Genomic DNA, 18,098 nt, shown 5'->3' with positions numbered 1-18,098 from the left:
ATTTTTATCTGCTACTTTCACTCACTTTTATACTACCTCCTATCTAATTCTCTTTCCTGCCCACATGTCACTTCCTCACATATCTCACACATCGCATTTGTTCGGCTGACGTCCTGGCGCACAACCATTTCTTAATCTTCTCCTTTTTTTCTTCTCTTTATCTCATCCGTCTTTGCTTTGCTCTCCCCCCACCTTCCTACGCTCTCTGCCTGCAGCAAACAGTGCGGCCCACCTTCTTTGCCAGGAAGTTCGAAGCCAGCGTTAACCAGGAGATAGTGAACCAGCTGGATGCCTACCTGTTTGGACCATTTCCCCAGGGGTCGCTGGCATTGAACTCATACTGGGAGAACGTGTACGACGAGCCAGATGGCGTGGCCAGCCTGTCCGACACGCAGCTAACGTACTACCATGCTTTCTCACGACTGGGCCTGGCCAGGGCTGCCGCCTCGCTGCAGGGGAACCCAAAGGATCACAGCTGCAGGTTAGTTTAGTGAAGATGTGCACAGTGCACAATCCCCGCAGACGTCCATGTATGCATGCTAATAGTTCTCAGGCCCTTGATCTTCTGTCCAGCCACACCCACACGCACTCATTATCATTATTATTACGCCGCACCTGCACCTACATCCACAGGTGCATTCAAGTTTGCTTTTGCTGTCAAAAGCAAGCCATACACGTAGTATACGAAACCACAACATAGAGTATACAAAAGCCTTTTGTTTGTCTGCTGATGCATTATCTCACATAGATCACATGTCATGGAAATAAGATAACAATGAACAGTACCAGTCAGCAACTGGGAACTCTGGGTAATGCTATTCATCTTGTAACACAATATGACACTCAATTTATCCGTCAGATAATGACGCTATATAGGTCATAACATTGAAAGCTGGCCTTTATGCTAGGGTATAATTAGTGGAAATGCATGAATTCCAGAGTGCTGTTAACATACAGTGTGTGGTTAAATTAAAAGGGAAAACCACAGTATGCGTTCATATTTAACAGGCAAATGGAACATTTCAGCTTCATGTCTTTTAGTAGGATTTTTAATAGCATATGCTTTCATCAGTTTAGTTTATTTGCACAGTGATGAGACCTGTATGCAAAAGAGTCACAAATTCAGTATGCTAATGTGGAACAGAAAGGGGAAGCGTAAACTGCTAATTTGCGTACATGCGACACAAGGCCCCATGTATCTCAGTGCATCCAGGAAACAAACGCCTACAACATCTTAATGATGTCAGCAAACATTAACACAGCTTGGCCCCACATGACCAGGAACAAAAAAACATAATAGAAAACAGCATGAAGGCAGGCTGTTTGAACAGCGTATGGTGGCGAAAGGCGATATGATCTGTCGTGGCTTTTGTTGGGAGTCATCCAAGCTGCCAGTCTGTGTTTCCTCTCATGAAACTTTCAAAAGTCATCAGGTGTCTTCGAAGGCAGTTTCAGTTGCAGTTTATAGAGTAAGTCAAGAAGGCAACTCTCGCCCTATGACAGCTGGGATAGGCTCCAGCGCCCCCCGCGACCCTGAAAAAGATAAGCGGAAGCGAATGGATGGATGATGGATGGATGGAAGAAGGCAACACGAATGCCATTACCTCAGCTGGCGCGCGCTGCATGTGAGCTGAGATAGTTTGCTCCTCACAAGCAAGTCCCCACTATAGCAAGGCGTCCGATGCCCCGCTGCATTGTGGGTGTTCTGTGAAATCTAGTAGGTAAAGCCAGGCAGTGAAAGAAGGCATGGTTTCAAAGTCAAACTTCAAAACCATCTCGCGGCGACAGCTCTTGTTATTCAAACACTGTGCATCTGTTAAAATAGAGAGCTAGAGCACGGGACAGGTGTGCGTGTGTGTGTGTCTGCACGAACGAGAGAAAGTAGAGGCTTCAAACACACAACTTATATTAGTTTCCAATCACTGAGAGGGCAGAGGTCATAGATTAAGAAAACAGAAAGAAATGCTTTAAATATCTGCATGTGTGTGTGTAGTGTGGGTTTGTTTGTGTTTAGGTAAGCGCCTCATAATTGATGCTGTTAATGTGTCTGTTAACATACATGGTAAATAGACTGTTTGTCATATAGCGCTTTTCTACTCTATCTCAGCCCTCAAAGCATTTTACACAACTTGCCTCATTCGCCCATTCATACAAGCACTTTTCTTTTTCTATGTCCTTTCTATGCAAGTGCTTTCTATCTAACACGCACACACATTAATAGTCCACTGGATGCATCAGAGAGCAACTTGTGATTAGTATATATTGTTGATTAGCAGATGGCATGAGTTGTCAAACATTTTTCATTCATGCCCCACTAGAGAAGACAGAAAAGTTTATACCCAACACCCCACAGTTTTTAGCCATCATTAACAATAACAAGGGATCCAGGTTGAAATTATACTGCAATAAAGGTCAGTACAATAGCATCGGTAAAGTGTTTATTTTCCCTAAAATAAAAATCTATTCACTCAGCTTATTCGACTACTTGTACCTGCATTTAAATAATTGATAGCTTAGAGAAAACGAGTGATTACGCTGGTATGTGGGGTTCTTTCTTGAATTACCACAAGCACAACAGACGGTTTTCTTTACAGTAACCGCTGGTGTGTTTTTTCCACAGTGAGTGACAGGATTAGAAAAAAGTAAACCTGGAATCTTACCCAACATTAGTCCCAGGTTGTACCTTTCATGTATTAGCATTGCATTAGAGGCATGACAACACCTCTACCTGGCTATCTTTGAAAAACGCAGTAGGTTTTTTTAACCACACTAAACCACTTTGAGGTAATCCCGGAATCCTCACAGCACCTTTTCACCACTGGGAAGATATATGTTTTTTAAATTAAATATGTCTGCTGTACAGTAAATACAAAACATGTAACAAAGTCTTGAAGGTATATACCTGACGATATTAGAATATTGATAATCTGTCTGCATTTTATGTACAAAACTGTGTTAAATGCAACAATGTGCATTTATCCACTTTGATTACTAAAGACAGCAATAGAAATATTGAAAAAAATATTCTTTGTTTAGCACATTAAATATGTTAAATGTGTTAAATGTGTTTCACTTTGATTTTTATGTAGTGATAATACATCAGAGAGGCAGGCTGGGCCTAAAGAACATGTACATGATATGCTGTGTGAAATGTTATGATGTGATATTTTAGTCTCATAATGTGGTCTTAATTTTCCATAGCGTCATATGATGTCATAACTTAGTGCTTGGTCTCACAGTCCTCGCTTGTCTTTTGTGTTTTACGTCACATAAGTGTTTCCAGCTGAATCGCTTGCTTGTGATTTTTGTAATTCCACCACTCTGTGGTTTATTAACGTAATAATTAAACACACAATGTGTGTGCTGGCACTCTGCAAGGCCTGCCTGGAGCTGTCCTGTTTAAGTTTTATTGATCTGTAATTTAGTTCGTGAGCTGAGTAATTAAAGCTGATCACGTTTTTGCTTAAAGCGAGCCCCAGCAAAGCTCACATTTGAAAATATATCTTTTTCAAGTGTCGGTGTGATGTCTCGAGTCTGCTCACATATGGTGTGCGTGTGTGAATGTGTTTGTGTGTGTGTGGCCACGTGTTTTGCATGCATTTCAAATTCAGATGTGCTACCAACAGATGGATGGGTCAACTTCATTGTGAGACCTGAGCAGCAGAGAGAGAGAAAAATGGACACAGAGAGTGATTTGGCTCTTTTAGCAGCCTGCTGTGACTCAATTGGAGAGATTGTGGAGTAAAAGCCTGAATGGAGCTTCTGTGCAGGCTACGCCCTTGCCCCCTGCTCTCTGCTTCTCACACTGGCAGCCACGTCTCTTTTGGGAAAGATGGGACAGAAAGCAGAATGAAGGAAGAAGAGCGATGAGGGGAAGGGAGGAAAAAGCAGGTGTGAAAATGTAGAAGAGGAGAAAAAGAGAAAGACTCGGGGAAAAGGAGCTGGAGTGGAGGGAGTGTGCAAGGCTATTCTTGTGAGTGTAAATATTTGCTGTTCTGCTTGTCAGGGTAGCATTTACCAGGACGGGTTGACTCCTGGTCCTTTACTGGAATACTGATGAGGCCATAGGCACAGGGGAGCAGGGAGAAACAGTGCGTGGATGTGCGTTTGTGTGTGTTAAGCTGTGCAACCAAAAAGGAGGAATAAAGAGGAGTTTAAGGAAGCAGAAGGATGAGAAATCTGGGCGAGAAGGACTCAGGACGTGTGCAGAGAGCAGCTGCAGCGTGCTCCCCAGCAGTGCCTGCCCTGGCCCCTTTTTTGTTTTTCCAGAAGTCACTCCGGCTGGCTGCCCTGAGGGCAGACCCTCTGTCACGTATGAAGCGACACACACAAATAAACAACAGACTAATCAGAGGGGCAAGACCTTTATTCAGCTTCAGCTGACTGGATGACCCAGTTCAACTTTGTTCAGCTGTCTTGTAATGCTTTAGTTGGGTTTTGTTCGTGTGTGTGTGTGTGTGTGTGTGTGTGTGACATCTGTGACTAATCTGAATATGCTGCCAATGCAGCCCATGACTATTCTGTAATTTTCAGACCACTGTGGTGCCGCCTGTCACGTGCCTTCTTAATGCCATCCCTTCCACTTCAGAGCACATGTTAAAGCAACCAGCACATTGTAGCACAAGAAACTTTGTTGTTTACTCAGAAGTTCATATCTGATCTGAGATCTACTGCAGCAGCAGTCATGAACCCACAAAGTGTGGACACAGCAACTCGCAAGCAGTGCGGTTTGGGAATTATCTGCCTAGTTGACACATGTCTTTTACCAATTGGATTTCTGTTAAAGGTCATTGAATTAATGTCGGCCGTGTCACACAATCACACAGCACATTGACTCTCCACTAACCTTCACGGCAAGCATTCATTAGCATCCAGCCACATTAGCATGTCCAAGGCCCCCCAGACCTTATCCACATGAATCTTGATATTCTCCTCTCCTTACAGTATCAGCTCTGAAAAGCAGCACCGTCAAGTAGGTAGGTCAGAAGGTATCGGGTTTGCTAATGGATTCTCATTTTCTCAACGCTCCATCAGGTATTTCCCCATGGGCCACCCAGTATCAGTGCATCTCTACTTCCAGTCAGACCAGTTCCAGGGCTATCTGGTCAAGCACCATGCTACTAACCTGGCAACAAGCAAGCTGGAGACCATGGAGACCTGGGTGGCACCCACAAAGAACTTCAAGTTAACCACTCCTCCTACGAGCACATTCAGCAGGTTGCAGTTCGCAGAGGTGAGTCAGCATATTAGTCTGCATGCCCTTGCATTCATTTTTAATTTGAATTCGCTTGTTTGGCGTGAGTCACAAAACAATCAGTCAGCTGCTGCCAGTGTCAGAAAATGAGTTCCATTAAAACTCTGAGCAGCACACAGCAAAAACACACTCCTCAGCATATAATTAGAGGTGAGATATACAGCTCATTGCCATGGTGACCTCGTATATCGCCCTTGCCAAGACTCATAGCAGTGCATCTCCACACAATTAAACTGGTGCCTGTAATGGCCTTGTAAAATGTAAATTGATTGAATTCATCCCAGTTTACAGGGATGAGCGCTTCATGTGCTGCTTATTTGTTGTTTCCTAATAGAACGTCTTCTCACCTTCACACTGGAATGCTTCCCTTGATTGTCTTGTTATGTTAATGTGTGTTTCTGTTTACCACAACGCCTGTTTAGGATACAGCCGCTCGGCTGTGATGTGACAGCCACAGAGTGTCTTTTTAAAAAGGACAAAATTAACTGAGTGAATGCAAATTGACCTTTTTCTCTGCTTTTATCGTGCAGAGCTTTAGTAGGAGGCAGAAATGTCAACAAATTTGCGAACAAATTTGTTTGTGCCCGCGGACAATGCTCGTGCACCTGGATACACTTTGACCACGTTCGACCTTTTGCGGCGCTCTCATTCTGAACACGAAGGGATGCAGACGCCCGGCCGACGTGTGGCTCCCTCTTGCTAAGCCCTGTTTGTCTGTCTAACCTATGAAACCGTGAGTGACAGAGAAGTGATGTGAGCTGTGGCTTTTATCTGAATGCTCAGCCTGAGAAAACATTCTCTGTCTAGCACTGTGTAGTGGCTGTCAGTCAATCAGTTTGTCCATCTGTCATTCAAAATACAAGACGACAGCACGGCGTAGCTGCAGCAGCGCACTGCCTTTTCTCAAATTTGTAGATATGGACCATTATGCTATAGCTATATACTGGGGTTTGCTAGATAAACCATATGGTTGGCTTAACAATGGTTTCCTTGTCCTCCTTTGGATATAAAGAAAGACAGATATGTCTTTTCACTCCCCTGTTGCTGCCTTTATAGGCCTTTTTTACAGCACTTTAGTACAGGACCGCTTAAAACCTGCACATTAAAAACCAGTATTTCACCTCAAGTCAGATTTGACATTGAGAGGCATTTTAAGCTGTGCATAAATCCTACAGCACCATGACTAACTTTAACTGAAGATTACGTCCTCATTCCACCACAGTCTAGATAATTTATGTGGACATACATGGGAGGAAAAAAGAGTAGCAACATATTATGATGTAATGTAACAGAATACAATGTAGAAAAGCAAGAGTAATGCTTCTGACAAAGTGTATGCATTTTTGAGCATTTTAGCTTGAAACAGCTGGGACCTTTCTTTGTGGAGCGCTTCCCATTCTCTCCATTATTCCCGTTACGTCCCAAAGACATGTAGGTGTTTAGTTAGCTGATAGACTTTAAACTCATTGTAGATGTGAGTGGACAGATGTCTGTGTCACTCCTGCAATAGACTGGCAGCTTGTCCAGATGTCCACAGCAAGAAGGTGGACATCTGGTGTGGAGTTTGCATGTGCTTCCTTTGTTTGCGTGGGTTTCATCCGGCCTCATCCCACTCTGCTTTTTCTTCCACACATGAAATTTGGACAATGATGTAACTACCTTTAAATTTACTGGACTGGTACATGGACTATTCTCACAATAGCACAAATCATTTATTGTCCCATTCGTGTCAGATGTTTGCATTTTTCTTTTTTTGGATAACGTCTAGAAACGTTTAGCTCCAGAAAAACATGTCCAAGAATAACTCCAGTTTGTGCTTTTATAACAGAAATTGTCTTGTTTTCTCTTGTTTTCTACTCATTGCATCACTGTGCATGTTTATTAGGGTCCTTCCATCTTGCCTCGGTAGCGTAATGTGTGCCCCCGGAGAGTCCTCTGGTGCTGCTAGTAGACACCTGTATTTGATTACCACTCCAAAAAGTGTCCCTAATAAGCCTGCAAATGCAGCCTCGAGGGGCATTTGTGCCCTATGTTTTTAAGCAGGGCCAGATGTAGAGTGGGACTGTCCATGACCTTGCTTGATAAAACTGACCAGACTTATTTAATGGAAGTGTCAAACTATAGGCACCGACTGCCCGATGACATGGAGAAGAGGTTTACAGGGTTACTGGGTCACAGAGAAAAAATGAACTGTAGCTGGATTATGAAATAGAGTGTTTTATGCGTTCTGTTAAGTCAGGTACAGAGCATGAAACAAGTAATACAGGTAATAATGGTGAACAATGAATTTGGGAAAAGTAATCCAGGTTATTATCAAGTTTTTTTATTTTTGTTTTTTGTCAGGTCAACAGCAGACGATAAATGAGGGCTAAATGTTTCAAACGTAGCAGAGGCTGTTAGTAATTGCTGGTTAAGAGCGGAAAATCTGAATAAATGGTCCAATTGGGTGGAAAGTGTGAGTGAACAGACTGGTAGAAAAATGTAGTAATTGGACAAAGAGCGTAGAGCCACAATGAGGTTGCCAGATCAGCATTTGTTCCACCTAAGCGTGTTCTTCTAAGTACAGCTATAAGCGAAAGAAGGTCGTGAGCCCCTGACTTGGTTAGCACTCATAAGCCTTGATTGAGTGTTGGTCTTAAGCCAAAGCTTATAGGGTAGGAGCACCAAGGGACAGGTTGAGTGTGGAGGTCATCGTAAGCTATAGGCTGAAGTAGGCAGGAAGTTAATCCCTGTTCGACCTACTTTCATACTCGAAGGAAGAGTTTTCTGGTACTGGTTCCATCTCTTATCCACAGATATACCTTGAACGTCATCACCAGGAGAGAAATATGTTAGTGGAAAACAATAATTGCAGTCTTTAAAACAATAAAATGAATGTAGTTAAAATGTTCCAGCCAACTTTTGCTATTGTTAAAACACTGCCATGTCTTTGCAAAAAGACCTCAAGTGTTCTGTATAAATAAACAGCAGATCAGTTTATACACCAAGCAGTCACAACATTAAAACAAGCCTAATGTTAAGTAGTTCTGGCTTGTAGTGTGGTGTCTGGCCTCGGGATGTTGGCAAAGGATCGTCCATGTTCCGGCACATCCAACTGATGCTGTATTGGATTAATATCTGGGGAGTTTGAAGGCCGTGAGGCCTTGTTTGTGTTACTGAGCAGTTTTTGTGATGCGTTAGGGTGTATTCGTCCTCCTAGAAGAGTTTGTTTGGATTGCAAAACTGTTTTTGTGGGTGGTACGTGTTAAAGTTACATCTCAATACTTTTTTCTTCTTTTTTACACTTTTGTGGTAAAAATGGCCTTCTGTCCAGTATTTCTGTTGTAACCAGGATAGACCCTGACCTTTGGTCATGAGGCCAGACAGCAGTCAGGCAAGTTGCCTGTGCATCTTATTAACTTGGTACAGAAGTCTGTGGAAGGAGACTGCCCACTCGTCTGACCTGAAACGGCTTAGAAAAAAATGCAACTTGGAATGCAGATGTGCATATTTTATATTGCGCATAGTAGATGCTCAATAAACTGCAAGAACTAGAAGCAGGTCTCAGAGGGTTCCCCTCTAGGCACGTGAACACTGTCACAATCTTCTTCTTACAGCTCAGTTTAGACAGCCATCTGCAAGTTTCCTGGTAGTGGAAAACAGTGTTATTTCTCTCCAACTGCTCCTTTTAACTTCCTCCTGGGGCCTTGAAGGAGAGTGTTGCTAGCCATATGAGCGTTAGTGTGCATTAGCGAATCAGTATTGAATAAAGTAATGAGCTACAGAGGTGCAGGACAAGAGAGCTGATTAGTAATTTAAGGGGCAAGGTCCAAGGGGCAGATATGGCAGAGGTCAGTCCAATAATTGAGAGGAAAGTGAGGTGTGTTTTAACTGATGACAAAACACACACTGTTTCTGTGCGTGTCTCATTTATGCAAGTGGTGTCTATTTATACTGTACATGGTAATCGCAGTTCTCAGAGGACCTAATGCAGAGTCAATTCCAGTCAGGCATTGATCGTCCGGCTGGGTGAGGCTGTGTTAATCAGCTACTATTGTAAGGATGAGCGCTTCTTAAAGCCGCCATCCCTCTCACATTTCTGCAAACACCCTAGACATCTTTTATTGTCAGAGCCTGTGTGTGTGTGTGTGTGTGTGTGCGCCTCCCTCTCTATCACTCTGTCTCACAGTTTTGCAATTTAGATGACTTTTTTAAGTTGACCACAGCAAAGATATTAAACACAATTACTGTAATTGTGTTCCTATTGTTATGATTTGTCTGTCTTACCGCTGGATCTCGTTTGTTCTTTCTTATTGCGGGATGTTTTGTAGCGGGACTTTTGGCAAAATATAAGTTAGAAAGACATAACCAATAACCTGCAAACATGTGTATTCTAAATGTTAATTATGTAAGCTTAGAGGACATTATAATCTTAAAGTGGCTCATTGTTCCATTGGCAGCCCTCCAGTGTTTTGCAGGCTGGCAGCTTCTGCAGCCAGAGGCACTGTATGTCTCCTAACTCGCCAAAGATATATTTGACTTACTGCTACAGTTTGTTAAATTTATTTATCTCAAAATTCACGCAAAGAAAAGCGCTTTCTCTGATTTTGTGGAAGCATTGAAACCCAGTTTTTATTGAGCTTTTCTCCCTAGATGCTTTTTTTATCCGTCAAAAAGCTGCAGTTCCCTGTCTCTGCATATAATCTGTGTCTTCCTCTATTTGAGATTTTTTTACTTATTTAGGGTTTTAATAATCTCCACTGTTGTTTCTGTTTGAGACAAATAGTGTTCACACTGGTGTTGGTGTTCACTGCCTTCTGATTTTGTCTTTGTGTGAAACGGGAGTGCGTTTGGTTTTCACCCCTTTGAGATATCTTTTTTCAGCATGACTCCTTAGCCTCATAGAGTCAGTCATAATAGCAAAACTGTAGCCAAATTTACTTAAAAGTGCTTGTCAGAAGAATCAGACTTGTCAGCTTTTGCAGATTAAAATAGTATATAACAGCTGTGTTGAGAGTAGGGCTGAAGTGCAGGGCTTTTAAATAAAAAATGCATACTTAAAATGACTCCCTATGATAACATAGTTGAGATATCACTCAACTAGTTGATATATTGACAACAGGTTACAGAATTCGGTGGCCATTAAATCAAAATGTTTTGTTTTTTAAATAAAGACTCAATCTGTAATTAGCTTTTTCATCATTCTGTGAGCAACAGTGATGGTGTGTCATTACTGCAAAACAGCACAGGAGCACTATGAAAGGGAGTTGGTTACCTTGCTGCAGCCTCACACCTGCAGTGAGAGGCTGCACATTACTCCCTGCAATATTTTAAACTGTCCAGAAAAGTTGAAAAAGGTCGTTGCCTTTTGCATTTTTATGAATAACAAACCATTTCCCCCACTTAAATGTTTTTAATGTGTTGCAGCAGCTCCTGTGCGTTTTTGCTGTAATCTCTCTGCTTGTCTTTGTTCTCACCCCAGCCTATCACCAACTCACGTGCCTATTCTTTCTCTTCTGGGGCAGATTGGGACAGAATGGGATGCCAAAGAACGCATTTTCAGAAACTTTGGCGGCCTAATGGGTCCCATGGATGAGACGGTGGGCATGCAGAAGTGGGTTAAAGGGCCGAATGTCACCGTCACGGTTGTGTGGATCGACCCTACCAACGTCATCGCAGCCACTTATGACATTTTGATTGATGCAAGCGCCGAGTTTACCCACTATCGCCCACCGCTCAACCAGCCTCTGCGGCCCGGTGTGTGGAACGTCCGCATCCTGCATCACTGGAGTCCTGTAGGGGAGATGCGCTTCCTCATTGCCCCGTTGGCTTATAACAAACACCAGCCCATACGACAAGGTGAGAAAGAGATTCAAGTTGTCTCTGTGGTAGAAGGCTCATGTATAAGTAGCACTTGCCATTTGTTTCAGCTTTAGCATAAAATTACTATTGATTGTGTTATTTGCAAAAGTAGCCTTACTAAGCATATTGCACTGATGTGCTATTCCTCAACAAAAGATGACCATTCATCAAAAAAAAAATACAAAGGGTGTTTTTCTAAATGTCAAACATTTCTCTGCTCGTGGAGGTTTAGTGGAAGCTCTGCAATTACTTTATGGACCTTGAAAGTGCAATTCAATACAGCACCACAGTTTGTGATGCATATAATATTGAGTCTTTGTGAAACCGTGTCATAAAAAAGACTTGGGTAGTAATTTTGTGGTGTGTTTTCTGGGTTTTCTGTCATTATACTGTCATACTTTACTTTATGTTTCAAAGGACATCTGTAGTTGCTTGGCGATGAACATTTTATGAAGTCGACATACCGAGTCTCAGAGAGCCCTAAAAGTCCAATTTTAGTCAGGAGTTTGGCTCTTTTGTGGAACCTCCTTACACTTATTTATGCATCCATGGAAGGCCAGAGGTGAAGAGACCAGAAGCAACATGTTCATACCGAACAAAGCAGGCATCAGTCACAACAGATTGAGTCATACGCAGTACGACAGGCAGAATTGCTGTGGAAGTGGCTTGTAAAGGGGCTTATACATGTGGAACAATCACAGGCAGATTAAAGCAAGGTTAATAGGCAGCCTTACATGAGATCTGCCAATTGGATGCGTGAAAGTGTAGAAATCAGCTGATATAAGCTGGCTTTAAGAATATGGTCCACGAAGCTCATTGTGCTTTTAAAATAATAATAATAATCAAGCAGAACTGATGAGATCACTTTGATAAAAATCAGTCTTCATGAATTTTCTTAAGTGTCCTTTTTTTAAATTTCTGCAGTGATTCCCACATGACAATATCAGCTCAAAGGACTGAATGGGATCAGTTTTATATCGCACTCTTTACACAACAGGTCACGTCTAAAAGAAGCGATTGCTGATTTAGGTGTTTCGAAATGTCTGCACAGGCACGCACACAAATGCACACAGCCTTGCATTTGCAGCGATGCCCTTTCTAATCAAGCCTCTGGGCCTCGGTAGACCCTGGTTATTTGTCATCAAGTCAACCCTAATAACCCAGCGAGCTGCTCATACATACTAAGCAGAGTGTTAAACAACAGTGCACTTAGCCCTCCGAAAACAGTGACACAATTAAATCAATCAGTCAGCATGGATAAGGGGCAGCACTGCAGTCTTGTAATCCATAAGCAGCCAAGTTGCTTTGAAAGTCACATGAGAGCTGAGACGCCAGCTTTGGCATAATCATGTCTTTCACTGTTTAATAATTTCACTGAGCTTTTTAATGATAAAGGGGAACAGCACATGGCATTTTTTATTTTTCACCTGAATCTCTGTGGCACACTGGCTACAAGAATAAGAGGAATATTAATAAAAAATGGTGATATTATAAATATCACGGTTAGATGTTTTTTTTAAATCACTGTGCATTATGCAGTTATGTTTCTACTGATGTATGGATAGAAAGGGCTGCTGCGTGAGCTCAGTCTTTTTGTCCAAAACAAAGGGCCTTCTTACAGTTACACACTGAACCTCTGTTACAGTGCATCAAGAAATAGTAAATACCACAATGCTCCCAGGTATTTTGAATTTTGGATTTTTTTTTTCTTTCCTTAAAGTAACATTGAAACATTGTATTTGTTGTATTTTTAACCTAAAAAAATCTATTTAATATTTTTTCTAAATCTGCAGTTTCTGTTTCTATTTTTAAAAGCACTTATTTTAAGAATCTATTATAAGTGAGACATGAAACAGAACAGACAAAGCTATGTTAATGGTCAACACAGGTTTTTAGGTTTTTGTTTTTTTCAATACATTTAGCTTATTAAAACTTAAATATAGGATTCGGTAATAAAGTAACCATTGATTCCAGCTATCAGGTAAGTGTAAGATAGTAAAAAGTAAAATATACAGTCAATGCAGTGAAGCAGAAATATTCAGTATGATACAAAGATTACACTTGAACTTGAATAAATGTGTCTAATATTGCAAGCCAGCTATACACATTAAGTTGGGCTGGGAGCTGAAAGAGCTCTCTCAGAAGGATCGAGCACTTTTTAAACTCTGATTAGATACTTTAAAGCGGGGAACCATGAAAATTTTGGTTTAAAGTAAAATATCCATGGACATCAAAGAAAAGCTGCTTTAATTTTTCTGCTATAGCCGTACTTTGTGGCAGGACACAGCTTACTGTAACTTTTACTGAAATTTGTAGCAGACTAAAGATTAATATAAAGATTGTGGTAAAGCTGACATTTTTGAATCACTTCACTTACATTCTCATTTCCTCTTATACAACATTCAATTCAATTCAATTTTCTTTATATAGCGCCAAATCACAACAGTCGCCTCGAGGTGCTTTATATTATAAGGTAGACCCTACAATAATACATACAGAGAAAAACCCAACAATCATATGACCCCCTATGAGCAAGCACTTTGGCGACAGTGGGAAGGAAAAACTCCCTTTTAACAAGAAGAAACCTCCAGCAGAACCAGGCTCAGGGAGGGGCGGGGCCATCTGCTATGACTGGTTGGGGAGAGAGAAGGAAAACAGGATAAAGACATGCTGTGGAAGAGAGACAGAGGTTAATAACAAGTACGATTCAATGCAGAGAGGTCTATTAACACATAGTGAGTGAGAAAGGTGACTGAAAAGGAAAAACTCAATGCATCATGGGAATCTCCCAGCAGCCTACACCTATTGCAGCATAACTGAGGGAGGATTCAGGGTCACCTGGTCCAGCCCTAACTATATGCTTTAGCAAAAAGGAAAGTTTTAAGCCTAATCTTAAAAGTAGAGATAGTGTCTGTCTGCTCAATTCAAACTGGAAGCTGGTTCCACAGAAGAGGGGCCTGAAAACTGAAGGCTCTGCCTCCCATTCTACTTTTAAATACTCTAGGAACAACAAGTAGGCCTGCAGTGCGAGAGCAAAGTGCTCTAATGGGGTGATATGGTACTACAAGGTCATGTGTTTACATCGAGTCTGCTACAGATAAACATGTCAGCTGTGAAACTGCAAGCAGAAATTCAGTGCATCAATATGCTGTAAATATGAAATATTATTAGTTAGTGTTGGACGTGGGGAGCGATGTGGGGCATCTCTTTAGCTTACTTTGGATCCGGACATTTGTCTTTAACTGATGCATCACCCGAAGTGGCTGACGGAAAATAAAGTTGTCTTTAAAATTTATAACGTAAGGCTACATAATTATTAGACCCGCTAAGTTAATAATGTTTGTGTTTAATTTATAGTTATTATGTAATAATCTTGTTTTTGTTTTTCTTGATGTGTGTTGTAATGTGTTCTTTGGTTATTAGCTATTTCATGAGTCCACATATAATTTATTGCCATGGCTGACATCAGGTTTCCCTCCTAAATGGTGTGCCAGTCAAACTTTACGATGTGGCCTTCCATGCGCAAAGAGAGCGAGCAGCAGACGCATGCATATACAAAAACTCTACACAGATGCATGACTTCATACTGCACGCTGCTGCCACAAAGCTGGCTGGCATTGGTTGGCCACTGCCATGTCAGACTGCATCTTTCTGTCATCAGTGTGCAAAAAGTGCTGAAGTCTGCTAACATCTGGATGAGAGGAAGCTTGTGTTAGAAGGGATGGCTAGCACCCCAGTTAGAGTGGCAGTGAGGAATTTAAAGCTTCACTGGAGCTCAGGGTGGAGAGGGTGTTTTAAGGAGAAGTTCTGTCTATGTTTACCATCTTCCTTCAGCGCATAACCGTCATGGGAAGAAAGGATGACTTCATGTCTTGAATATTTCTCACTGTTTCCAGAAAGTCAGCACTGCAGTAGCCTAACAAACCACATCAAAAGAGAAGATTTAGAGGGTCCAGTTGTAAAAAAAAAAAAAATCAATGCAAGCATCCAATTTACACTTTTAAGATAATAAGAAAGAAAGTCACGTTCACTTCTTTGATATTGTACTTTTTCCCTTTTCCCCCTTTTCTCCATGCCCAACTTTTTCCCCCTTCTGCAATCCAATCTGCATTTTTGACCACTGACTACCACCTTTTTTGTTCACTGTCTATAACTTCTTTGTCTGCTCTCTCTTTCTTGCTTCCCACAAACCTCCAGAGGATACTCTGAAGCTCCACAATGGGCCAGCTAAGAATAGCTACATGGAGCAGAGTTTCCACGGCCTCAACCCGGTGCTCAACATCCCTGTCAGTCTGAGTTACGTGGAGCAGGCCAAGAGGAACGCGGCCCTGACCGGCCCTGAGCTCGAGCGTTGGATAGACAGCCTGGTGGGCAAGTTGTGGGAGGCAGCTGACGTCTGTGCTGTGGGCCCTACGGCCTGTCCTGTCATGCAGGCGTGCCCCAAGAGCCCGTGGAGCTCCATGAGCCCAGACCCCAAATCTCAGCTGGGAGCACCTCGTGCCAATGGTCGTATCAGGTAGCAGCAAGGCCTCCAGCTGGACAGGAGGTCGTGGCACTGTTTATCTTTATTTATTTGAGGTGTTTGTTGCAGATGACAGGGGGGTGAGTGTTCTCCATCTCTCGCGGAAGATGTTGAAATCAAAAGAAAAAGTGGATTTTGGGGGGACAGAAAGCGCAGGGGAACATTTTCCTCCCACAATATTCCTTTTTTAGGGGATTATGCTGGCTTTGCTTTCAGTTTCTCTGTGTATTTATTTTTCTTCTCACGGCTGAGTTTTACTGTGATCAAACATTGCAATTTTTAAGCATTTATTTGGCTGCTGAGTGAATTATAAAGTCAGCTTTTAATGCCTCGCACAGGGCACATGGGTCAAGTGAGTGCGGGCTATCGACACTACTAGCAGACCAGGTTCTGCTGCGATAAGGCCTTAGTATTAAGACATACACAAGAAGATAGCTGGGTACTGAATTAAATGTGCCTACTTAGAGTTTATGTCAGCACCAACAAAATGACACAGTGTGTGAGTATTCACATATCCCCAGTTGAACAGATTATTTTGTGCCCACTCAAACATATCGTCAGTAAAAGCAAATTTCTCATTTTTAAGTTTCTTAAGTTTGTACATGAGTAGAACAACTCAAAACGTAGTTCATATCAGTGCCTGATTAGATTGTTGAACGTTTTGTTGCTTGGCTAAATCTTCACAAGTCACATTTTGTTGTAAAACTGCAAAAAACAGAGAAGAAAACAAGTACAGTCACTTTCTCAGAGTAATTGGAGGCTACGGGGTTCTATTAGGAATTTCATGTAGACATTTTAGTGTTAAAAATGTACTAAATTCATAAATGCTTCTTTTGTCATAGTTGTACGATAGCATTTTGAGATTTAGCATTTCCACGGTGCAGTTTTCCACACAAACAAAACACCCAGAGGACAGAACGAGAGCTGTTCTTTTATTTTTTAACCAACTTGCCTCAAACTTGAAACAAAACTATGTCACATTAACCTTAAACGTATTGTCCTGGTTTTACGTGTTGCCTTCTTTTTCTTTATTCCAGTTATTTGAACACCACTTTATGTTGTACATAATTCTACACTAAGTCTCAAAAATGGTGTGGATGGAGGGGGGTGGGGGCAGGGAGGTCCATGAAGTCGCTATTTATTTATAAGTTTCTATAAATACTGATATTTTTAGTCAGTGACTAAATAACTGCAACGCTGCCTTGGCAGCTCGATAAATATTTTTTTGTAAAGAAAGCTGCCTTTATTTACAAAGGCCAACACCCCAAACTTATACTGTACCTTTTTATGGCCCGCACCTATGTGTTAGTCAGTGTTGTCCTGTCTGAATAGATCTTCTTGTCTTGGGTTTCTTACGTGGCCGTTTGCCAAGTGCATCACAAGAGAAAGCCACTCTGACCTGTAAGGTAAAAGGTCAGCTGCCTAACAACCTGAGCAAAAAACAGAAAAGCTGAACAAAAGCAGTCTTCACTAGCGAACACACTGGACGTTGTTTGTAGGAGAAACTGTGCTTTTTTTGGTGTTTAATGGTCGCTGTCGGTTTCAGAATGGTTTGAGTGGTAGTGATCTTCATGCTGTGACAATAATGTACAATTTCAAGTGAATATCATATTGTATCTCTTGATTATAAAGTGACTAATTTATTGGATCGGGTCTGTCGCGCCTTTGCAACCCTATTTACATTTAAAGTACTTTTTCTCTCATCAAGACAATCTCTGGACATTTGAGACAACCTAATTACACTAAGTATGGCACTGTACCACAATAAGAGGTGCGGTCACATATTTGTTTTAACTTGAAATAAGTTTCCTCTGAAGCCAATTAGGTTTTCAATCTGTGATTGTCAACATTGTTTAGTCATCACATGAGCTAAATGAGTGCTTTTGAACAGGCTAATTAGCAGACATTGCTGTTCATTAATGTCAAGTTCACCTTGCCTCTCTGTCAGATGTGTGTATTACGATTGCTATCTCTCCTTCCTCTCAAATCTGCATCGTTTCCGGGGTTAGGTTGTAAAGGGCGGCTTTGTTTTCCACTTTCTAGTGCCATCATGCTCTGTACAATTACATCACACAGTACATTATGATGTAAGCTCAATGACCGTTTTGGAAAAAGTGAAATAATTCAATGTAACTAAATGTGAAAGTCCTATTTTGTAACAAAAATGAATAACAAATGAAGAGGATGTACATAGGTATTTTGTATCGAAATAATGTTTAAAGGGTATTGTACGTGTAAATACAGATGTGGTAAAATGACATTGAAAGTGTTGATAATTGGGCACAAATAGTGAATTGATGGTGTTTATTGATCAAAGTACATAACCTGTTTCAGTGTTTTTGGACAGCTGTGACAACGACCTTGTCCTATTTGCCTCTCAGAGAAAATCACATGCCAGATTGTTGTTGTTCTTACTGGAATGTATTGTTGAGCAACTGTTGCACAAATTTCTCTGACTGACGTTTCCCCGTCGTTCTGATT

The 18,098-nt window shown here is 41.5% G+C and overlaps 1 protein-coding gene across 1 annotated transcript in view; it reads left to right on the top strand.

The window, feature by feature from the left end:
* Window positions 1-16,695, top strand: part of xylt1 (xylosyltransferase I) — a 76,253-nt gene extending 59,558 nt beyond the window's left edge. Inside the window, exons 8-11 of the mRNA XM_026170048.2 lie at window positions 216-481; window positions 5,035-5,233; window positions 10,759-11,092; window positions 15,293-16,695. Of these exons, the coding sequence (XP_026025833.1) occupies window positions 216-481; window positions 5,035-5,233; window positions 10,759-11,092; window positions 15,293-15,615 (1,122 nt within the window). The 3' untranslated portion in view covers window positions 15,616-16,695. The remainder of the gene's footprint in view (window positions 1-215; window positions 482-5,034; window positions 5,234-10,758; window positions 11,093-15,292) is intronic.
* Window positions 16,696-18,098: the final 1,403 nt, after the last annotated feature.

This window comes from Astatotilapia calliptera, chromosome 6, assembly GCF_964374335.1.
Source record: "Astatotilapia calliptera chromosome 6, fAstCal68.1, whole genome shotgun sequence".
Lineage (NCBI taxonomy): Eukaryota > Metazoa > Chordata > Actinopteri > Cichliformes > Cichlidae > Astatotilapia > Astatotilapia calliptera.
This window is presented reverse-complemented; position numbering and strand designations above follow the sequence as displayed.